Below are 22,552 nucleotides of genomic sequence, written 5' to 3'. Positions count from 1 at the left end.
TCTTCGGTAGTAAACGCTGTTCCGGCACGTTTGAAGAAATTGTGGGGAAACAGAGGGCCTACCGCGAACCACGTTCGACGTGTTGCCTCTCTGTCGCACTTGTAGGGTTTGCACGACGGATCCGAAATGTATGGGAAGATCCGCGGATCCGGATCCAGATCCGGATAATTTCATACATTCCGGATCCGGATTGCAAACCCTACGCACTTGTAAATTAGTACGTAAGTGTGACAGGGAGGCAACACGTCGAACGTGGTTCGCGGTAGGCCCTCTGAGCATTGGTTACATGTACTAAATGATGCTGAATAAGTAGGTAAGTCCATGTGGCTAATTCCGACATAGGGACTATTCCGTCTACTAGTGTTTTTCTCGAACAACGAACAAAATAGAACACAATTGATAATTTCATCGACAAAGCAGCGATTGCTTTTAGTTTCAGCAATCAAAAGCAGACTATGTTTTTTTTTCCTACGATTGAAGAAATATACGCTCGTGGACGGAATTAGCCACGTTGACTTTACTTAATTGTAGGTGATTTTATCTTGGGTTTTAGTACTTATACTTTGCATTAGGGAAAATCATGCAGGAATGTGGTACTTCAGTAGGTAAATGCTATTATTGTAAATTTCTTATATTATATGTTACAGTTTAGTTTTTAAGAGGAAAGGAAATCTATCTACCATCAAGGTAAAAAAAAAATTGTTTATTTATTTTTACAACTAATCTGTACATGTTTTAGGGTAGGTACTTAGCTTATATTTATTTTAGATTCTTAGCCAAGACGACTAGGTTTATTTATATAACGTATGTAAGAAAATAGGATAAAATATGGACTGTGGCATGCACGAAGCATTATGCGTGGTTCGACACGCACTTAGCCGTTTTTTTGCTGTTTACTTGTTCTCAGTGATGCTTGATTCATTGATCCAATAGTTGTTTAAGCGTGTCTAAGTACCTTTGTAACGAAATAGCCCTTTAAGGCCTTTTAACATATCGTTAGGTAACAATATGAGTCGTGTCCCGTCCACACGCGTTTCGGCTATTCTAATTTATAATAGGGCCACTTTCACTGAATAAAGTAATGTCCAGAGTCCATGTTAAATTTACAATTTCATCAGATTGTGTGAAAAATTGTTCTGTCTGGGCAATAAGGCAATTTATCCTACTCCTGTTATATGTATATGACCTTATCAGATTAAGGAAGGAAACATGAAACATGTTTAGGTAGGTACTATAAATTTATTTTGGATTGAAAAAAAAAAGACAATAATAATCAATGATAATATATCAATAGAAATACCTACGTATCTTTATTAATTACACGTACTTATTGTATTCATGTATCTTGCCTATTGTAACGATTTGCACGTTTTCGTATCGAGCGCTAATTTTCACAAGGTTGTATTTAACGTAGTCGTGCTGTTCCAAAAGCGACCTTCCCCAATGCGACCATGGCACGTTATTCAGTGACTACAAATACAAAGATAAGGATTTGCGAAGCAAACGGTATTCCGTAAATCGTCATAGTAGGATGGCAAAGTTCACATGGTGACGTAACCTCATTCTATAGGATTATATATGTCAAAGGAAAGTAATGGTAAATTTCGACGCAGGGAGCATCTGCCTCCGTGGCGCAATTGGCTAGCGCGTTCGGCTGTTAACCGAAAGGTTGGTGGTTCGAGCCCACCCGGGGGCGATATCTTTTTGCATTTTTTTCAATCGTGTTTAAACTGTTCCGTGTTATATTATTTGTTAATTAAACTAATTAATTCCGTAATTTATAGCAACAGTTTCGTTTTAGATTTTATTTGATCTACTTAAATATGTCTAACACAAATACCTAATAACACAAATAGTCTAATTGTCGTAGAATGATGAATTCGCACTTAAAAGTATACTAACTATGTAATAAAGAAATAGATTAATTTATTAAATACCTACTATATTCATTACACAAGTACATAAGTACTTAAAGAAAATTAAATATGTACATATTACAAAAAAAAATCATTAAATATAACCATAAAATTAATTAAATTTAAACTAAACAAAGTCACAAATAAAAGTCTAATCAAGTCAATTATTAGGTAGTTAATGCTAATCAATTTAAATGTTTCTAATTACATAACTATTAATTATCAATTTATCATTGAGTGCTAAGCTAAGACGAAATTTTGGACAAAATTGTAACAATCAGATATGCTACATTTTTAGATTTACTACTTGTCACACATTGAATAGAGTTGCAATTGTTTTGTTTCATCCATGTTCATTTTAAACAAAGCAAAATCTACGCTAAATTACCTATTATAATATTTATAATGTTCAAAAATCACTGAAAAAATATGTATGAAAGTTAAATCGACACTGCCGTCGAGTATTTTAAGATTCAATATCAAAATTTCACAATTTTTATGTTTCCTTCAAAGTATGTCATGCCAATATCTGTTTCGTCTTATAACTATTTATTTCGGCCACCCGTCATCACCTTCGATAGCTCAGTTGGTAGAGCGGTGGACTGTAGAGGTAATCGTAGCTGTCATCCATAGGTCGCTGGTTCAAATCCGGCTCGAAGGAATCTTTTTGTTTTTTTTTTTCGATGTTCAAGTGAATTTAGTGCTCATGTAGTGATGTTTTTAAATTTAAATCCTATTTACTTCTCTGGAACTCTATTAAAATGCTTTAGAGAGTTTTCACTGGTACGTGTTATATATGTATGTGTGTAAATAGCGTTTATTTTATTATATGATGTTTTTTTAATAGGCACTTAATTTGGATAAGTAGGTAGCACTTATAATATTTGGTAAGGACGTTTACGTTTTCCGAGTAAAGTCAACAACTATTAAGAGATTACAACTGTGCGCGAGTGGGCGAGGAATATAAAATATTCGAAATGAATAACGGACTAAAGCCAATAAATATACATCTTTTAACAGAAAACATTCTTGGTCTCTATAAAAATATTAGCACATTTAGCAAGCTAAAAAAAACAATTGTTTCAACTATAATTTCTATTGAATTATCTTTGTGTTTATACGTTATTTATACTGAATTAACCAATTGCAAATATGCGTATTTTACATGGGCGATTCAATTAAATTCCATTATTTCTATTTTGTTGTCCTGTTACTATTCGAAAGCTTATGTGAATATTTTAAATTGCTTGAATTCCAACGATATACTCGTCGATTTTCTAAATGACAATATATATTCTAAACGCTTGGCTTCACATTTCAAAATTGGCCTCCTGCGATTATGGTCATTCATTTTAACTTATGTTTTAATGGAAATTAATCCAAAAATTTTCGAAGTAGTCATTGCAACCCTCAATGGGGAAGAGATGATGATAATTTTTGGTAGGACACTAAGTGTGCTCCATTTACACGTTGAACACAATTTTATTTGCTATATATGCCATACTATATCTGAACAACTGCAATGCATTATGAGATCTGTTGTTGAAAGGACCTCATATAATTGTGAAGAAATTGACGTAATACAATCAATAAATTTAGAGAAATGGCGCCAAAATTACACAAATATCAAAAACTGCACTTTGTTCTTAAATAAAATACTTGGCTTACAGGTACCATATCTACAATTTTACTGTTCAGTTTGATAATTTAAAAATATTGTTCGTTTTAACGTGTTTTCATGTTACAGTTGGCTTCATCGTTTTGTATCATCGCATTACGTTATATTAATACATGCTACAGTACAGTATTGTACGGTCTCAACGTAGGTGTCTCTATCACTATTATAAAATAACAACGTTTTAAGTATATTTTCTAATCGTCGTATTTTCTTTCGAGGGCTACCACAATTTTTTTGGGATGTTGCTGTTTTACGGTGGGCTGTTCATTTCCACATGGATAGTGTCTGCAACCGCCCAGGCCGCGCAGAGTGTACAAAACAGTGCCAGCGCTCTGACGCGTTGCTTAAAACTACTTTTCGTACTAGAACAAGCGAACGAACAGGCAGGTTAGATTAATCAGTGGTTTCGTCCCTTAACATACATTATAAAATTCACAAAATGTTTTAATCTTTTCAGATGAAAATAAGCTGAAGATGGTAAAACAGCTTTTGCAAATAGTTACAACGCGACCAATAAGTGTAAAAGCTTTTGGTGGTATTGACGTCAACATGACGCTGATTCCCGCGTGCCTCAGCATCGTCGCGAGCTACACTATCATCGCTCTCCAGTTCAATAACATCGTGTAACGCGTCGCTCTCCAATTCAACAATGTCTATTTATAACGTCATCCTACACAGGCAATACACAAGACACAACCATACACATCGACAACAATACAGGCAGATTTCTTTCGGTGGTCCCAAGCTTGACTGTTGCCAACTTCTCCAGTTCAACAACATCGTGAAACGTGTGACGGCGTGAGAGTGACATTGTTCAATTTGTTCATTTGTTGAACTCTCATTTGTGTTTTATGTACTACCTATTGATTAATAAAATATAGGTACCCCTTTTTGGAAAAAAAACTCTCGTATTGCAACACTTCACACGATATTCTGGAACTCTGCAACACGAGAGCGACTTGACGCTCTCCAGTTCAATCATAGAAAATTAAATATTATTTACTTCTTTAATATTTTCTGTGAGTTCAATATATCAACAACGTCGTGTGAGGCGTTGCAGTCAACCTAGTACTTTTTGTACTGAAGCATAACACGTCCGTGCGTTTCCGTGAAAATGCGGTGGTTAAGGTTTATTTACTACATCTGTTTCGTCCTTCTACGTTGATAACTAAATAGTGGATTAATATAGTGTTACTGCGTTTGTTAAGCGAGGACTATCCATTTAAAAAATCTTAAGATGTTCAATAAAAATAAAACAAATTGTTTGTAATAAACTAGGCCTTAGCAAGCCTTACATCTTGTTAATTAATTAAAAATACTTAATTCATATTATGTAACACATTCACATCCAAGAACATGCTAGGTGTGTTCATTTTGTATTGGAAATGAGGCACTTGGTACTGAAAGTGTTAATGTATCCAGTTAACTACTAATTTGATTAAAGTAGCACTTACAATAATTGGAATTTTTATTATTTTTTAAGATACCTCAAGTGATAGTAACAAGTATAAACTGCTCGCGACCGGTCTAGAAGCATAAAATATTAAAAATGAATATCGGGACGAAGCCAATTAATATACATATTTTAACAGAAAACATTTTTGGTCTCTACAAAAATATTAGCACATTTGGCAAACTAAAAAAAACAATTGCTTCAACCATAATTTCCATCGAATTATCTTTGTGTTTATACGTTATTTATACAGAATTAACCAATTTCAAATACGCGTATTTGACATGGGCGATTCAGTTATATTCCATTATGTCTATTTTGTTGTCCTGTTACTATTCGAAAGCTTATGTGAAATTTTTAAATTGCTTAAATTACAACGATATACTCGTCGATTTCCTAAATGACAATATATATTCCAAACGCTTGGCTTCACATTTCAAAATTGGCCTCCTGCGATTATGGTCATACATATTTTTTTATTTTTTGATGCTAATTCTTTCCAACATTTTTGATGTACACATTGCACTACGCAAAGAGGAAGAGATGATGATAATTTTCGGCAGAGCACTAAGTTTGCTCCGTTTACATGTTGAACACAGTTTTATTTGCTATACACTCCATACTATATCTGAACAACTGCAATGCATTATGAGGTCGGTTGTTGAAAGGATCTCGTATGATTGTGGAGAAACCCACGTAATACAAACAATAAATTTAGAGAAATGGCGCCAAAATTATTTAAATGTCAAAAAATGCACCTTGTTCTTTAGTAAAATACTTGGAATACAGGTATAACTACAGTTTTTTGTCAATTTAGGCATTTTAAAAATGTTAATTCCAATGTGTATTTCCTTATGCTACAGTTGGCTTCATCGTTTTGTATCATCGCATTACGTTATATTAAGATATGCTACGCGGTGGTAGCGTATGATCTCACAGTAGGTGTCTCCGTCACTAGTATGAAATAAAACTATTTTTGATATTTTTTAATTGTGTTATTTTCATTCGAGGGTCCCAACAACGTTCTTGGAATATTACCGTTTTTCTTTGGCGTGTTGCTTTCTATATGGATTACATCTGCAACAGCCCGGGCAGCGCAGAATGTACAAAAAAGCGCCAACGATCTGACGCGTTGTTTAAAACTACTTTTCGTACTAGAACAATCGGACGAACATGCAGGTTAGATTATCGCTTGTCATTTGCAAGTTTTTTTAATCATACAAAAGCATTAAATTAATGTTTAACTATTTCAGATGAAAATATGCTAAAGGTGGTAAAAGAACTTTTGCGAATTGTCACAATAAGACCAATAGAAGTTAAAGCTTTTGGTGGTATAGATGTCGACATGAGGCTCATTCCGGCGTGGCTCACCGTCGTCGCGGGCTACACTGTCGTCGCCCTCCAGTTCAACAATGTCGTATAATGTAAAGCGTGGCGACGTGAGAGCCTCGCAACGCAACGACGACGACGTTCAGGAGGCCGAATCGGAGGAAAACGGCGAAATGCTGATTTTTGAAATACGAGCGATAGAAATTGGGAATCTGGTGGTATTAACCACTCGTTTTCAATTCTATTAGTAGAATTTACATGCCTAGTAGTGGAGATATTACTGAACGAAATACACGAAATCGAGCGGTCGAATTTCAAAAATCGGCCCCTGCAGTCCAAGAATGTCGAGTAAATCGTCGCTCCGAGTCGCTCTCACAAATATTTTGAACGGCTATTAAATTAATCAAATTAAATATTTTTAAACATAAACATGACATTACGATACGATACCGGTCAGTTTTATGTAATCTCAAAACTAAAATGTTGAGATGAATATGAAAAATAACTGAATTAAAACTATTGTCTCAATATTCATCGAATTTTTTACCCCGTGCACTTCACTAATGACATCATTAAACAGTTAAGTACTTACATATTAATATCTGGGAGACCGAGCTTTGCTCGGTAAACATAAAAACTCAAGAATTAGCGTTTTCCCAGAGATAAGACCTAGCTAGATCGATTTTTTGCCCCCGAAAACCCCCATATACCAAATTTCATTGAAATCGTTAGAGCCGTTTCCGAGATCGCTGAAATATATATACATATAAATAAATAAATATATAAGAATTGCTCGTTTAAAGGTATTAGATGTATTAAATATTTACTTACTGAAATATTGATGAAGAATAAGTGGTAATGGTAATCTATCAAAAGAGAAATGGCGCCAAAATGACATAAATGTCAAAAATGCACTATGTTATTTAATAAAATACTTAGCATACAGGTATATCTACAGTTTGACTTTTCATTTTGATAGTTTAAACATGTTGTTCGTATTGATGTGTTTTTTATGTTTTAGTTGGCTTCATCGTTTTGTATCATCACGTTACGTTATATTAACACATGCTACAGTGCAGTAGTTTATGGTCTCAAAATAGGTGTCTTTACCACTATGTTTAATTAAAATTATATAATATTTAATATTTTTTAATCCTTGTATTTTCTTTCGAGGGCTGCTACCACAATGTTTTTGGAATGTTGCTGTTTTACGGTGGGGTGTTCATTTCCATGTAGATAATATCTGCAACCGTACATGCAGCGCAGAGTGTACAAAACAGCGCCAGCGCTCTGACGCGTTGCTTAAAACTACTTTTCGTACTAGAACAAGCGAACGAACAGGCAGGTTAAATTAATCTATGGTTTCGTCCCTTAACATACATTATAAAATTCACAAAATAAATGTTTTAATCTTTTCAGATGAATATAAGCTGAAGATGGTAAGACAGCTTTTGCAAATAGTTACAACGCGACCAATAAGTGTAAAAGCTTTTGGTGGTATTAACGTCAACATGGCGCTGATTCCCTAGTGTCTCAGCATCGTCGCGAGTTACACTATCATCGCTCTCCAGTTCAACAACATCGTGTAACGCGTCGCTCTCCAATTCAACAATGTCTATAACGTCATTCTACACAATACACAACCACAACATGCACAACAATTCAGGCAGGTTTCTTTCGGGTGTCCCAAACTTGACGGTTGCCAACTTGTATTCCAACATGCTTTCTTAGCCAAGATTTAGTGTATACTTCGGCTCCCGATCCGTGCGGGCACCCATATTGCTGAATTTGTACATGTACATATTATACAGCCTAGTATCACAAAACAAAAACTTCGGCAACCTAGAACTTATGCTATCCCGTGACTTGGCACAGTTGGATTCAGTCGATTGCACCAAACCGTCTGTCACCGTTAAAGCGTTCGTTGAATTTTATTGTATGGGACACAAAATCCAGCACATAATACAAAAAAGCCGGCGCTAAATATATCGCCGGTTTTACATTTATTTAGTAAATCAATAAATAACTCATTACGTGTAGTACACACGTGTTTCGCTATCTTGGAACTCTTACTACCTTAAACTTTTAAGACGCTAGGTAGGTTTTGAGCGTCTGGGCGGAGCTAAGCGCTCTGTACCCGCACCACCCGCTTACCCCGCTCGCTGCGATCGTACGTGAATTTTGTATATCTGCACCGCCACGAGGTTCAAAGAATAAGATAACGCCCAGAGGCGCACAGTTGGCGCTATACTGGTATTTGTCTATCTTTTGTTTGCAGATATTTTGTCGTTTGAGTATGAGTAGATCATGCATAGTTGGGTCAATTTTTAAAGAGGGTGTTTTTTCGACATTTGTATGGCAATTTTTTATTTTTGGTAAATTTGATTTATAATCATCGATTTAGGAAGGATTCTCAACAACAAAAAATATACTGTACGAGGCACCACTCTACTTTTTATAGTGTGCTAGATATGGATGTCTGAAGATCGACATTCGTATGGCACTATTTAGCAATTTTTAAGGCGCTTTAGACATGTATATGGCATTTTTTCGACATTGTATGGCAGTATCAAAATGTTTATGTCACTATTTATTAATTTTGTGGCATTTGTAAGACCCTGACGACATTTGTATGACGCCTTTTCGACATTTGTATGGCACTATGACAACAATTTGTATGCCACAATCGACATCTGTACGGTCAAAATAGCCGTACAAATGTCGCCAATAATATTTTTTGGCGAAATTTCTTACACCATATAACCGATTCACTTATTTATTTTACTATATATTTTAAGACTATATTTGCAACTATTATTATGAAATACACATTTTTATTTCGACTGTGTACCAACATATGAAGCGTCCATACAAATGTCATTGTAGTCGTACCAAAATATATCGAAAGAGATAATTACATAAATAAAAATTGTTTCCGCGTGCATACTTCAAGGTGAAAGACGCCCAACTAACCGCACTATTGCGTCGTAAAGTTAATTTAATCGTTATTCAATAGACAAAGAAGATTTTGGGGGGTATCTTTAAGTCATAACAAAACAAGTGCCGCGCGGGACAACGATAAAAAGGCTTCTCTTGTTTTATTAAATAACGCATTCAATTATCGAAATGACTAAATAAATTCTCTAGAAAATGCTCTTTATAAAAGTATAAAGATATTCATAATACGTTGCCTACATCCAAAGTTATAATTTTTTAAATTGGGCAATGCCGCCACTGGGACACGCGAAAAACGGCAAATTTCGCCGTTTTTGGACCTTCAAATGCGATTTTGTCAGAAACAAATAATATTGAAGGTACAGTTGTACATTATTTTTAAAGTTTATAATACACTGAATGAAAATATATACATATCTAGTCTTTAAGTCCTATGGACTTCGAGTTTTAGCCGTGGGATAGCAAAAAATGCCTATTTGAAAATTGACTCAGTTATACTGGTGCTGGAGGTATTAAATTATAATAAAAATAAATTCCTCTATGCATTAAACTTCACAAGCCTCGATTAGTTAATTTGTGTTTTATCCATTTCTTACAAATAAATGCCGAGGTCAAAACGACAGACAAAGATTAATTGAGGCGTATACGTAATGCGTTTATACAGGCAGTAGTTTTTACCTCCTTAATAAATAAATATAGGTACACATATTGCGGGTGCTTTAGTAGTTCAGTCAGATACCACGATTATGCAGCATGTTCGCAGGCATTCGAAACTAACCTAGTTAATTTTTATCATATTCCGTAAATAAAAAAAATATGTTGCCACGCGCCGATCTAATACTATGTTTTTTACAAACCTAGAAAAAACTAACATAATTTTAATAGGTAACAATCTTAAAAACGTAATCAAACTATATACAACGGAAATATATAGCCTATGTTATAAATTAACAGGCAAAGTTAGTCGCAAAACGGCCTGTCGTAATGTTCCTGTTTTGGAAAAACTATAAGTCACAGGGAACAAGTCAAACGTTAGAAATGTTGTACATAAAACGTAGAATCATATATATTTTTTTGTTGAACCGTTAAGAAGATATAGACTCTAGAATGTGAGAGTTTACGGCCAAAAACGGCGCCTAGCGCCTTAACCTTGAAGTTACATACTTGAACAGTATTATATGTACTGTCGTACACAATTTTTAATTTAATTATTAAGAGTAAGGAGCATTTCATAATTTGTGTGAAGTATTTTTTTTGTTCCTAACTCTTATAACCTCTAGCCGCCCATACGTCAACCTTGCCAAGCAAAATGAAATTTTAATATGTCAACACAAAGTTCAAATTAGAATGGAACAGGAGACCTTTTTATAGGTGTCTGGGCGGCTAGAGGATATAATCAAATAATCGAAAAAAAAAATGTAGGGATACAGCTATTTACGTTGGCTTGGAGAAAAGCGTTTTTCCCGATTCTTCCTAGTGAAACAAATTAAAAGTAGAAAAAATCACTGTCTTGAACCTACGACAACCGGATCGTTAGCCCGGTGCTCTTCCATCTGAGCTATTAAGAGCTTACCCAATATATTGAATATTTCCACCATATATGACCCTTCTTAAAGAGTGGAGAAAATAGAAAAGTCTCCCAAAACTGTGTAAACATAAAAAGTAACTTTTACAAACTATTTCCTTGTATTGATCGTAGTTCTATTTTCTACCCTTTGCACTTCACTGATGAAACTACATTAAGAAACAATTAAGTAAGTACATTTATAATGTATTAAACATTTCCTTATCATGATTAACTACCTCATAATGTTATTCTTTCATAATTTTCTGGAGACAACGTACAAGTCACGACACTTCGACAAATATTGACTGACATCTGCTTCCCGTAGCGCGAGACGAGTAACATAATTATAATATTAAACATGAATATCAAGCATAAATCATTTAAAATACTTAATATAATAGAAAACATATTTGGAATATATAGAAATATTAGTACGTTTAGCAAAGTAGGAAAAACGATATCTGTGATTTTAATTTCTATTGAGTTATCTTTGTGTTTATACATAGTTTTTATAAACAATAAAATCAACAATTTTAAAGATGCATATACGTTCTCCACTCAGTTTGATTCTATACTTTCCATTTTGCTGTCTTGTTATTATTCGAAAACATACGTTAAATTTCTTAGGTGCTTAAATGCTAATGATATACTCGTCGATTTTCAAAATGATAAGATATATTTCAAACGCTTGGCTTCATGTTTTAAAATGGGCCTGTTTCGATTGTGCGCATATATAATTATTTATTGTTTAACGATAATTACCTCTGAAATGTCCCAAATTTACGTTGCTTACCGCAATGGGGAAAAAAGGATATTAACTCTCGCCAGAATGCTAAGTACAATGCGTTTACATGTTGAATGCCATTATATTTACTATACATTTCACACTATATCTGAACAACTGCAATGCATTATGAGATCTGTTGATAGAAGCAAATTATTTTATCACGAAGATAGCTATGATATTATCAATCTAGAAAAATGGCGCCAATACTACAAAAATGTCAAAAAAAGCACAGATTTTTTTTGTAAAATTTTTGGTATACAGGTAAACTCACATTGAAAAGTGTATGTCCATGAAATTTTACAGCTCGCTGTACATATAAATTTTATAATCATTTTGAATCTAATGTGTTTTAAATGTTGCAGCTTACTTCGTTGTTTTGTATCATCGCAGTACGTTACATTGTGATATGTTACACCGTAGTTATATATGGTGTCAATTTAAGTAGAAATAACCAAAACGTTATCGGAATACTAATTTATGTATTTGGGACATTGCTTTCCATGTATATGATGTGTGCGATGGTATGTGCAGCGCATAACATACAAACCAGCGCCACAGCTCTCAAGCGCTGCTTAAATCAAATTCTCGTTCTCGGCGAAGCAAGTATGCATTCAGGGTTATAACCGCGAAAATCGAAGTTCGCAAATTGCGGGCATTTTTCTTTAAATACGCCTTCACTGGAAGAGGAAGATCCCGCAATTTACGAATTTCGGTTTTCGCGGTAGCCCCTCAGGTTAGATTTACGATTGTCGTTTGAATTGTTTCTGACCTTTCAATCAAATTATTCAATTACAATTTAACTAGCAATATATGGGCGAGTTTTAATGAGCCTATAATTATTTACCTACTTATATAAAATATGAGTATTTTTTGTATTAATATATTTTCAGTACCTATATCCTTCTTTATCGTATAATTAACAAATATTTTGTCAATTTTAGATCAAAAGAAGCTCAGGGTAATAAAACGGCTATTACGAATAGTTGCATCGCGACCAATAAAAATGAAAACCTTTGGTGGTACTGACATCAACATGACGCTCATTCCGGCGTGCGTCATCGTCGTCGCCAGCTACACTGTCATCCTTCTACAGTTCAGCAACATCGTGTAACGACGCTCTCCAATTCAACAATGTCTCATAACATAATTCCCCCCAGAAAAACAAAAAAAAAGACTTCACAAAAGCTACGACTTCTAGATTTAAACGGGTTAAGGAGTCTAATTACCAGAGAATTATCATATGTATCGTTTTGAAAGTTGTAATTGAAATATATTTAAGTTAATTTTCATGTACATAACTATTTCTTGTTTGTTGTAATAAATATTTAATTTTAAGTATTGCTGTGGTCATGCGTGTAATTTATAGGTGCTTTAGTCGGCACTATTTTTCCCTCATTATTAAAATTATTGTCTCATTTCATATGCAAAGAAACATTACACTGAAACACTTCATTATAAACATTTAAATACATGTATTATGTATTAAACATTTACTTACTAAGATTAAATTGCACATAATGTATTCATTTTAATATATTTAACGTAATGTAATAACTGCTTTCACATCAAGTAATAACTACTTAAATTTCTGCTTGCCAGTGCAAGAGCCGGGCAGCACAAAATATTAAAAATGAATATCAAACGAAAATCATTTAAAATCCTTAATTTAACAGAAAACCCATTCGGCATCTTTAGGAATATTAGCTCGTTTAGCAAACTAGAAAAAACGATAGCTGTGACTTTAATTACAATTAAATTATCTTTGTGCCTGTACATAGTTTTTACCAAATTAAACCATTTTAAAAATGCATATACATGCTTAATTCAGTTGGACTCTATCCTGTCTATTTTGTTATCTTGTTACTATTCGAAAAAATACGTTAAATTTCTTACTTGCTTAAATGCCAACGACATACTCGTTGATTTCCAAAATGACAAGATATATTTTAAACGTTTGGCTACACATTTTAAAATAGGCATGTTACGATTGTGCGCATATTTAATTAATTTTTGTTTAATGTTAATGATCTCCGACTTATTTAAAATTTACTATCCACTCCGCAATGGGGAAGAACGGATAATAACTCTCGCCAGAGTGCTAAGTATAATGCGTTTACATGTTGAATGCAACTTTATTTACTATATATTTCATACTGTATCTGAACAACTGCAATGCATTATGAGATCTGTTGTTCGAAGCAAATTATTTTATAATGAAAATAGTGACCAAATGATTAATTTAGAGAAATGGCGCCAATACTACACAAATGTAAAAAAAAGCACTGAATTATTCAATGAAATGTATGGTATACAGGTACATCTAATACTTTTCTATTGGTTCATGTTAATATTTTGTATTGATGTTTAATTTAATGTGTTTTAAATGTTGCAGCTCACTTCGTTTTTTTGTATCATCGCAATACGTTACATTATGATATGCTACACCGCAGCTTTATATAGTATCAAAGTAAGTGCCTCGGATGTCAATGTAGCAAAATAGTTTTTAGAATTTCGTACCTCAAAAGGAAAACATGGAACCTTTATTCTTATAAGGGTTCTCCTTTGAGCGTCTGTCATTCTATCCATCCGTCACAGCCTATTTTCTCCGAATGTACTGTTGAACTAATTAATAACTAATTAAGTTTAAATTTGGTACACACATTCAAGTCTGTGCTGTGTCCCATAGACGGACATGTAACGTAAATAAATACATTTTAAACATAGGGGCAACTTTGTGGGATCAGAGAAAGAAAAATCGTGTTACTCGTATATAACAAATTAAAGGGCTCATTGTAAGAATCTGTTTTATTTTTATTTTTAATAATTTGTAGATAAGGAGTTTGGAAGTTATTTAAGAATAGAAGCAAACAATTACCATTCCATTGGTCGTTTTTTTATAATTGTGTTTTTTTCTTTCGAGGGTTACCGGGATGATACAAGAATAGTACCTTATATATCTGGGATATTGTTCTCCATATGTATGATATATGCGACGATTCGTGCGGCCCAGAACATACAAACCAGTGCCACAGCTTTCACGCGCTGCCTAAAACAAGTCGTCGTGCGCGGCGAAGCCAATATCCATTCAGGTTAGATTTACGTTTATCGTTTTAATTTTTCTTACCTTCAAATAAAAATATTAAATAATAATTTAACTAGCAATTTTAGTACTACAAGTTTAAAGCAACTTAAAAATATTTACTTATATAAAATAATGTTTACAGTTGTATTGCCACACTATCACATTTCCAGTACCTATCCCTAACTTAATAATATTTAGGTATTAACAAATATTTTGTCAATTTTAGATCAAAAGAAGCTCAGGGCAGTAAAACGGCTATTACGAGTAGTTTCATCGCGACCAATAAAAGTGAAAACCTTTGGCGGTATTGACATCAACATGACGCTGGTTCCCGCGTGCTTCACGTTCGTCGCCAGCTACACTGTCATCCTTCTACAGTTCAACAACGTCGTGTAACGACGCTCTCCAATTCAACAACGTCGTATAACGACGCTCTCCAATTCAACAATGTCTTTCAACGTAATGATCTAAAATGTGGAATACCACACAGGCAATAAAAATTGAATAGGGTTTGAAATATAAAACAATATAATTATATTTTATATTTGAATTTATTAATTTTCATTCGGGCCAGTCATACACATTTTTTTATACATGTTGGATTTTTTATGTTACTGCTACTCACAATTACGAGTTCTTTCGATTCTAATAAGAGAAAGAACTGTCCAAACATTTCCATACGTTTTTCATTCCGTTAGCGTCAATTCCATGAAAAATTGTAACGGAACGTACTTAAATACAAAATTTAGGACACTTTTTTCTACCGTTACGTCGAAAGAGCTCGTGATTTTGAGTAGAAATATAAAAATAATTACAAACAAGTATAAAAAAAGGATTGTGTAAAACTTTAGAATTAATCCACTTCAAAATAAAACCGAGCAAGTAATAACCATTCAAGGTTATCAAATTTATCTCCATACGATTACGATTTCCTTTACACTGCATACTAACATCCTGCATCATATCAGGATCAGGACTACCTTGAATATATTCCTTTCTAAATTTTGCATAGTCGTGGGAAAAAACAAGGAGACCGATTCCGATGTAATAACTTGTTAAGGGTTTGATCCTATTTTGATACGACCTTGAAGATGAAGTGAGATGCGCGCAAATAACCAAGACGATCTGCAAGTCGTATCAAAACTAGTTCAAAACCGTAACAAAGTTGTTGAATGCGAATCGGGCATGGGAAAAAACAAGGGCTATCTATTTGTATGTCCGTCCATTTGAATTGTAGCACGATGAGATGATATTGCGTAATGCCGGATGTCCTTGTCTGTCTGTCATTCTGTCTGTAACTGTACTTATTACTGCGAAATTGATATGAATTATTATTATATCGAGGATACTGTTTCATGAACAAGCCAAAATGCAAATGAGATATTTATAGGAAAAAACTAATCTGTATGAAAGCGATGTTGGTCTTACGTTCTCGAGTTTTTACAAAGCTACAAAGGTGATAAAAATCCTTACAAAATCAATATGATACTTAACAATACCAGGTAAATACAATACGATATTTTATTCATGTTTTTGTTTAATGTATGTCTTGTTTAACGAAATTACAACGATGTGATATTTTTTTCGTTCTATTAAGTATTCTTATAGATCAAAAAGAAAAAAAAATATATTATTTATTTAAATTGATACAAAAAAAGTATACAATAGGCAATCAAGGTCGGTCACGAAGTGCTTGCCATCCGGACAGGCCCCGTAGCCAACATGCCAATCGCTAACGCTCCGTACTCCGTAGCGAACGAAACGCAACTCTCACTGTCACACAAATATGGATGAGTGATAAGAGACACGAAGCGATTCGATGGCGAAGCGTTAGCGATTGTCACCTTGGCTAGGCCGCCAGGCCCGCAATAATCGATTGCCGCGACAATATATCTATTACATAACTGGCGTAATAGTACACTGAACGGAGCTTTTTGTTGTTTTGTTTTGTTTGTTTGTATTGTTGACGGAAGAGAATGTAGGTTTTTTATTATTTGATCAGTAAATAATGATTTAGAATAATTTTAAAGATGTAACTAAATAATAACATTTCCGTCAGACACGTAAAAGTAATATTAAATATATGAAAATGGGTCACTCACCCTTCTCCGACTAAAATGCGTGAGTGACTCGTTTTAATGAATTTATGAACTTAAATAAATAATAATCCACTACGCTCGTAACCAATTTCTAAAACCGAAGTGATTCTAATATCAAGATATTTTTTTTGTACGGAAAACTATAAAATAAGAAAGAGCGTTTTTTAAGTTTTTCCAATTCTCATTTATTTATAAGCTTAGTGGTTTCGTTTTCAGACGTTTCTGCTTAATACAAAATTAATTGAGTGCGATTAATTATAGTAGGTACTAAATTTTTTTTTGCTTTTACAATTTTCTTATTAGGTACCTAAAATACTGTTACGGAATCTATACATAGAATCAATAATGAATTTAATTAAAACGATTTCTAACCATGACTAATTATTACATTTATCAATATTTATTGGCGAAACAAATTGGTTTTTGTGATTTATTCCAACAAATATTCGTGTTCCCTAAATTGCTGATCATTAACTATTTTCACTGAATTTCAATGAAGCTTGTATGTGACTGAGATATATTCTCGCACGTGACGAAGCGATTACATTTTCCAACTCCATATCCAATACAACATTGTTAAGGTAGCTGGTTCTGTTGTTTAGAAGAAAAGAAGCAATGTACAGTAGAAAGCTTTTAAGAGCGCAAAGTTGCGTTCCATCACGCGACCCGCGTTGACCGACTCGGGGGAACGAACGCCGTTCGCGGACTCTGCGCAGTCGCCTTTTCGCACGGACGGCCGCCGCGCGTATCCGAACGCACCCGAAACCCGCGAATTCAAATTTCGAACATTTCGAAATCGCGCGTACCTACTCAAGTGGCTCGTGATTTTTTTTAATTTAAAATCAGTGTTGCTAGATTGATATTGACGGATTTTTGTAGTTTTGTTTCTGCTTTTCGTCGTTTATTCTTACGGTAAGTGAAAATGATGCTGTAATGGTAATGCTAGTGTGAATGATACTGATAATCGTATGAACTAATCATCTCGCGACATAGCGTGCTGCCTAATTATATCAGTTTCGTTTTCTTTCGTTGCTGAGGTTTCGTAATGTTTAAATTATATGTCTTAGAATAACTGGTAAACGCGATCTTGCTGGAGATGATTGCACTGTTGTGTACCGATTGTGAGCATTGGTCGACAAAAAATGGAATCTAACACAAGATATTAATGAGAGTTTTCACTCCTTATTTTGTGTAATCTCTTAATTGGATTTGTGTAATAATATAGGTATTGTTGCGAATGTTAAAACATACACTTAAAACAACATACTTAACCTACACATTTTCTTGGTGGTGCAATATAGCTTTTTTAGTAGATACAAATCGAAGAAAAGGGAACCAAAACTAATTTAGGAGGTTGAAAAAAATGTTTCATTGAAGTGATAATTATTAATATTATTATCCCTGTTTAAAACTAGAACTGTTTTTTGACCGGCGTAATAAATATTTTAAAATAGGTAATTATGTAGGTACCTATCTATGTTCTCTAATATGTTTTTTTAATAAACTAGAAAAAATAATATTCTCTAAACAAATCTTGTCAGTAAAAAAAGGCGCGAAATTCAAATTTTCTATGGGACGATATCCCTTCGTGCCTCCATTTTTCAAATTTGCAGCCTTTTTCTACTGACAAGATCTGCGTGACCAGCTTTAAATTATATAGGTACCTAATTAAAAAAAAATAAGTTCGTGTTTTCCATATAGCTGATAGAAAAGACATCAACGTTTCGCGCTAAAAAGCTTGTTACATAAAACCTACTTTACATCGGTTACCTACATGAATGAAGAATAGACGGACACTACTTTTTGCAATAAGTATAAATATTATATAGTTTAATATAATTATGTATGTTTAAACATAATAATACAAATTATTTAACATTAAATGAATTCAACATAAAACATAATTACCTATATGAATAAATTTGTTTGATTAAAGTACTTATCTAAATGTTTATAGAAGTTATTTATAGTAGCTAGTGTAAATAAAAATTAAAAATAATTAGTACTTACACACTAATATTTTTGACGTGGTAACGTCTTAATTGATGAACACTATTAGCATGCATGAAAAAGTGTCACGTTGTGGACAGATCTCCATGGTAACGTATATAAGTATGTAATTTTTCATCAATGTTTTCTTATGACGTTATTACGCAAAATTATGGTCCGTAAACCGACTTTACAGACAACCATATTTTTTTATTAAATATAACAAAAACATACCTACATAAGTAAGATAATCTTCATCTTTTGTTTTTTTTTCGTGTCCGTTAAAAATAATTGTTGTCCATTGGCCTCTTATGAACCTATCCTAATGAACATATTACGCATGTTTACACTCACATTTCAACTAGATCGTAAATCGTTACACTTACGGCACTAGGCTCTTCAACTTGCGCAAGAGTGTCAGTTATGTAAAAACACGTGAATACGGGAGCAGGTTTCGCAGTTACGGACGAATTAGGCATTTTCTACCGGCTCCGCTATTAGCCAGTCTTTTGCGTATGCATAAAGTAGTACAGACTAGTTACCTAGGAAATAAAGGCCTACTATATGGGCTGATTTTTAGGGTTCCGTACCCAAAGGGTAAAAACGGGACCCTATTACTAAGACTCCGCTGTCCGTCCGTCCGTCCGTCTGTCCGTCTGTCACCAGGCTGTATCTCACGAACCGTGATAGCTAGACAGTTGAAATTTTCACAGATGATGTATTTCTGTTGCCGCTATAACAACAAATACTAAAAACCGAATAAAATAAAGATTTAAGTGGGGCTCCCATACAACAAACGTGATTTTTGACCGAAGTTAAGCAACGTCGAGCGGGGTCAGTACTTGGATGGGTGACCATTTTTTTGCTTGTTTTTTTTTTGGTTGTTTTGCTGTATTTTTTTGTTGATGGTGCGGAACCCTCCGTGCGCGAGTCCGACTCGCACTTGCCCGGTTTATTTTTTTATCGGTTCGTTGGCCAGGGACGGTCACACAGTATTCATTGAGTTTTGAAGAAACTTTAAATAAACAAAAAAAAACAAGTATTTGCAAAATTCAGGGTAGTGGGTTAAATTTTATATGCATTGATCTGATTACAAACAGACACCGAAATGGCTTAATTTCTTTTTACATACCTAATAGAGTTTATATCCAAAATAAAATATGGTCTGCAAAAAGTTGTGATAATGCTTATTATCTAAGTTACATAATAAAAAAAAAAATACAAGGAGTTAAATATATTTTTTGGTAAAAATATTATATAAATGCTACCCTATTAAAACCTACTTACAGGGTATTTACATGTATTGCTTTATAGTACAATACTATTCATAACACGTTTCATATACGAACGCGAACAAGAGAGAGCTGTAGTAAAAGTTTCTAATACTTATTTGGTTTTAGTATGCAATATATGTATTTCATTGCATGTTGAACACTTTACTTAACAAACGTGAAACTGTAAAACACGTTGACAATGACAATATTTCAAAACAACTGGCAATATAATAATAGAAACTACAACATACGTATGTAAGTATATCATAATGCTTATTTATTTATTAATAGAGCGAAATAAAAACTAATCTAAAAATGTGATTATAAAACGCTAAAGACATTCACCTAAAACCTAATAACCTCATTAACCCAAAATACCTAAAGGTAAGATATCACAACAGTTTTTAATGTGAAATGTATCTACGAATGTAGTGTCGAATTTTCGATGCAAATGTGTTTGATTCAATGTAAGATTTTGGTATAAGTACCTACTTACAATAAATAAAAAATAAATAAAATACAAGACAAGACAGTAATTTTTCCACTTTTAAATTTATTCTAATCTTAATAGCATCGATCGCAGACGTTTCTGCTTGTTAAAATTATAAAATAAATAAAATATCTTGGTACCAGAGTGAAAAAGTCATAAAGATAACTTTTTCCAGCTTTTGATAGACTGCAAGCCGCACCTTTAAGCTAGGTATATTGAGATCAGAAATACCTACGTGGTAAGCAAAAGACATTAAACTAAAGGGCCCTACTGATTACCAGTCCGCCGGACGCTATCGGCCTGTCAGTTGTTCGGAGCTGTCAACTTTTTGTTCTAACTGACAGGCCGATATCGTCCGGCGGACTGTTAATCAGTGGGCCCCTTAAATGCAAAACAAATCCCATCACTTTATTATCGATTTTTCCTCAAACAACCTCACTCAGGTCAATGTTACCTTCCATTATAAATTTATTTTTATACATGTCTATAAATATAAGTATTTTATTGGATATAAACATGCATGAACTGGCAACCCTGATTCCAAGGTCAAATGAAATGGCAAAGGATAACAATCGAGCTGATTTTTCTCGGAACATTATTTCTCACGAGTTGCAGATTGACCTTTTATCTCGTAAGATAAAAATGTAAGTTTTTTTTTTAAATTTGGCTAACGCTTAGGTACCTAGTGTGCGTGTCAGATAAAAGAGGTAGATAGGGCCTTCGTATTAAGTTAAATGCCTTAGCCATTTTAATTTCGCCCAATAAAATAAAATAATATACAGCAAAGTTATAGTTGCGCATTATAATAGTTATACATATACGATAAGTGCGAGAAATAGAAAATTCGCAACGAGTGGCGAATTACCTACCTACTCGCACGAATCCGAAGCGTGATTTAGGTTACAGATAATTTCTATGAAAATTCTTATCTGCCAACTCTGTAATGAAGTAATCAAGTGTACTAATAATTATTTGTGCATCAATTCTGAATTAATAGGTATGCATTAGTGCAGCCGAGTTCTGGCTGCTCATATCGTCATACGTGTATTGACTGCAATTTGCTTGCGAGCCGGTAGCGCGAGCAAAGTTTCTGGTAGTTTTACGGAAATATATAAAATTTTATTATGTTTCAACGGAACTTTCATTGACATATATTACAAAAAGGACAGTGGAAGACTTGTTAGTTAAATTAAAATGGCATTAAATTATTAAAATTATTGATACGTCTACAAAAATGTGTCTACGAAACTACTTTAGATTGGCACACATGCCCAAATAGTACAAACCCAATTATAAACAGAGGGGCTACCGCGAAAACCAAATTTCGCAAATTGCGGGGATCTTTATTTTTACTCCAATGAAGGCGTAATTAGAGTGACAGAGAAAGATGCCCGCAATTTGCAAAATTCGGTTTTCGCGGTTGCCCCTCAGAAAGCATAGGTAAACAGATGCAGTACTTTCAAGTCAAACTAAAAACTACGTAGGAAACGATCCTGAACAATGTAAGTCACAACCAAAAAATCAGGTTTTAGCAAGGTATTCTGTAGTCTCACAATGATAGTGTAGGTAAATGGGCAATTTAAAAAAAAAACCTTTAATCCGAAAGTTAGGGATATAATACTGGACCGTTTTTGTTCGTTCTATGTATGTACTTAAATAATTGTGCTTCAACTGGCGGTTAGAGTCGGACCAAACTAACTTTGCATGGCATCTTCAATGACAAAGCGTCAATTAATGTCAATTGTCTATGAAAATATGACGTTTATAATGACACTCCCTCACTTTGTTGAGTTAAAGTCGGTGGAAATGGCAACTCAGCTTATTTAGAGAGGCTCTACTTAAGTCCTATGTCGAAATGTGACGTTTTCAACCAAAATGTACCACATTGTCGGTTGTCGATAAGTTTGATTTCAAATTGAAGCTATAAGGAAAT

At 33.8% G+C, this 22,552-nt stretch overlaps 3 protein-coding genes and 2 non-coding genes across 5 annotated transcripts in view; all 5 read left to right on the top strand.

The window, feature by feature from the left end:
- Window positions 1-1,622: 1,622 nt before the first annotated feature.
- On the top strand, window positions 1,623-1,696 carry Trnan-guu (transfer RNA asparagine (anticodon GUU)). Its single transcript has one exon. It is a non-coding gene; the product is annotated as a tRNA-Asn (tRNA).
- A 791-nt stretch (window positions 1,697-2,487) lies between these two features.
- Window positions 2,488-2,577, top strand: Trnay-gua (transfer RNA tyrosine (anticodon GUA)). Its single transcript is given in 2 exon segments — window positions 2,488-2,524; window positions 2,542-2,577. It is a non-coding gene; the product is annotated as a tRNA-Tyr (tRNA).
- An 8,672-nt stretch (window positions 2,578-11,249) lies between these two features.
- Window positions 11,250-12,796, top strand: LOC134654746 (uncharacterized). The gene is made up of 2 exons (XM_063510218.1): window positions 11,250-11,644; window positions 12,627-12,796. The coding sequence occupies exons 1-2, from the start codon at window positions 11,257-11,259 to the stop codon at window positions 12,794-12,796; spliced, it is 558 nt and encodes a 185-aa protein (XP_063366288.1). The 5' UTR covers window positions 11,250-11,256.
- Window positions 12,797-13,034: 238 nt separating this feature from the next.
- Window positions 13,035-15,163, top strand: LOC134654745 (uncharacterized). The gene is made up of 4 exons (XM_063510217.1): window positions 13,035-13,040; window positions 13,514-13,637; window positions 13,731-14,039; window positions 14,994-15,163. Exons 1-4 carry the CDS (start codon window positions 13,035-13,037, stop codon window positions 15,161-15,163), a joined length of 609 nt encoding a protein of 202 aa, XP_063366287.1.
- Window positions 15,164-17,577: 2,414 nt separating this feature from the next.
- LOC134654668 (alpha-N-acetylgalactosaminidase) overlaps window positions 17,578-22,552 on the top strand; it is an 86,168-nt gene continuing 81,193 nt past the window's right edge. Inside the window, exon 1 of the mRNA XM_063510144.1 lies at window positions 17,578-17,778. The gene's annotated coding sequence lies outside the window, so the exon portion shown is untranslated. The remainder of the gene's footprint in view (window positions 17,779-22,552) is intronic.

The sequence above is a fragment of the Cydia amplana genome, chromosome 15 (genome assembly GCF_948474715.1).
Source record: "Cydia amplana chromosome 15, ilCydAmpl1.1, whole genome shotgun sequence".
Taxonomy (NCBI): Eukaryota; Metazoa; Arthropoda; class Insecta; order Lepidoptera; family Tortricidae; genus Cydia; species Cydia amplana.
The sequence above is the reverse complement of the archived record's forward strand: the minus strand, read 5'-3'. Positions and strand labels throughout refer to the sequence as shown.

Excerpts from the sequence above, each read along its gene's own strand:
- LOC134654746 (XM_063510218.1), top strand. The coding sequence starts at position 11,257 with ATGAATATCAAGCATAAATCATTTAAAATACTTAATATAATAGAAAAC. Across the intron at positions 11,645-12,626 it reads CGCATATATAATTATTTATT|ATCAAAAGAAGCTCAGGGTA; the intron begins GTTTAACGATAA and ends TGTCAATTTTAG.
- LOC134654745 (XM_063510217.1), top strand. Across the intron at positions 13,638-13,730 it reads TGACAAGATATATTTTAAAC|TTTACTATCCACTCCGCAAT; the intron begins GTTTGGCTACAC and ends ACTTATTTAAAA. Across the intron at positions 14,040-14,993 it reads TTGGTTCATGTTAATATTTT|ATCAAAAGAAGCTCAGGGCA; the intron begins GTATTGATGTTT and ends TGTCAATTTTAG.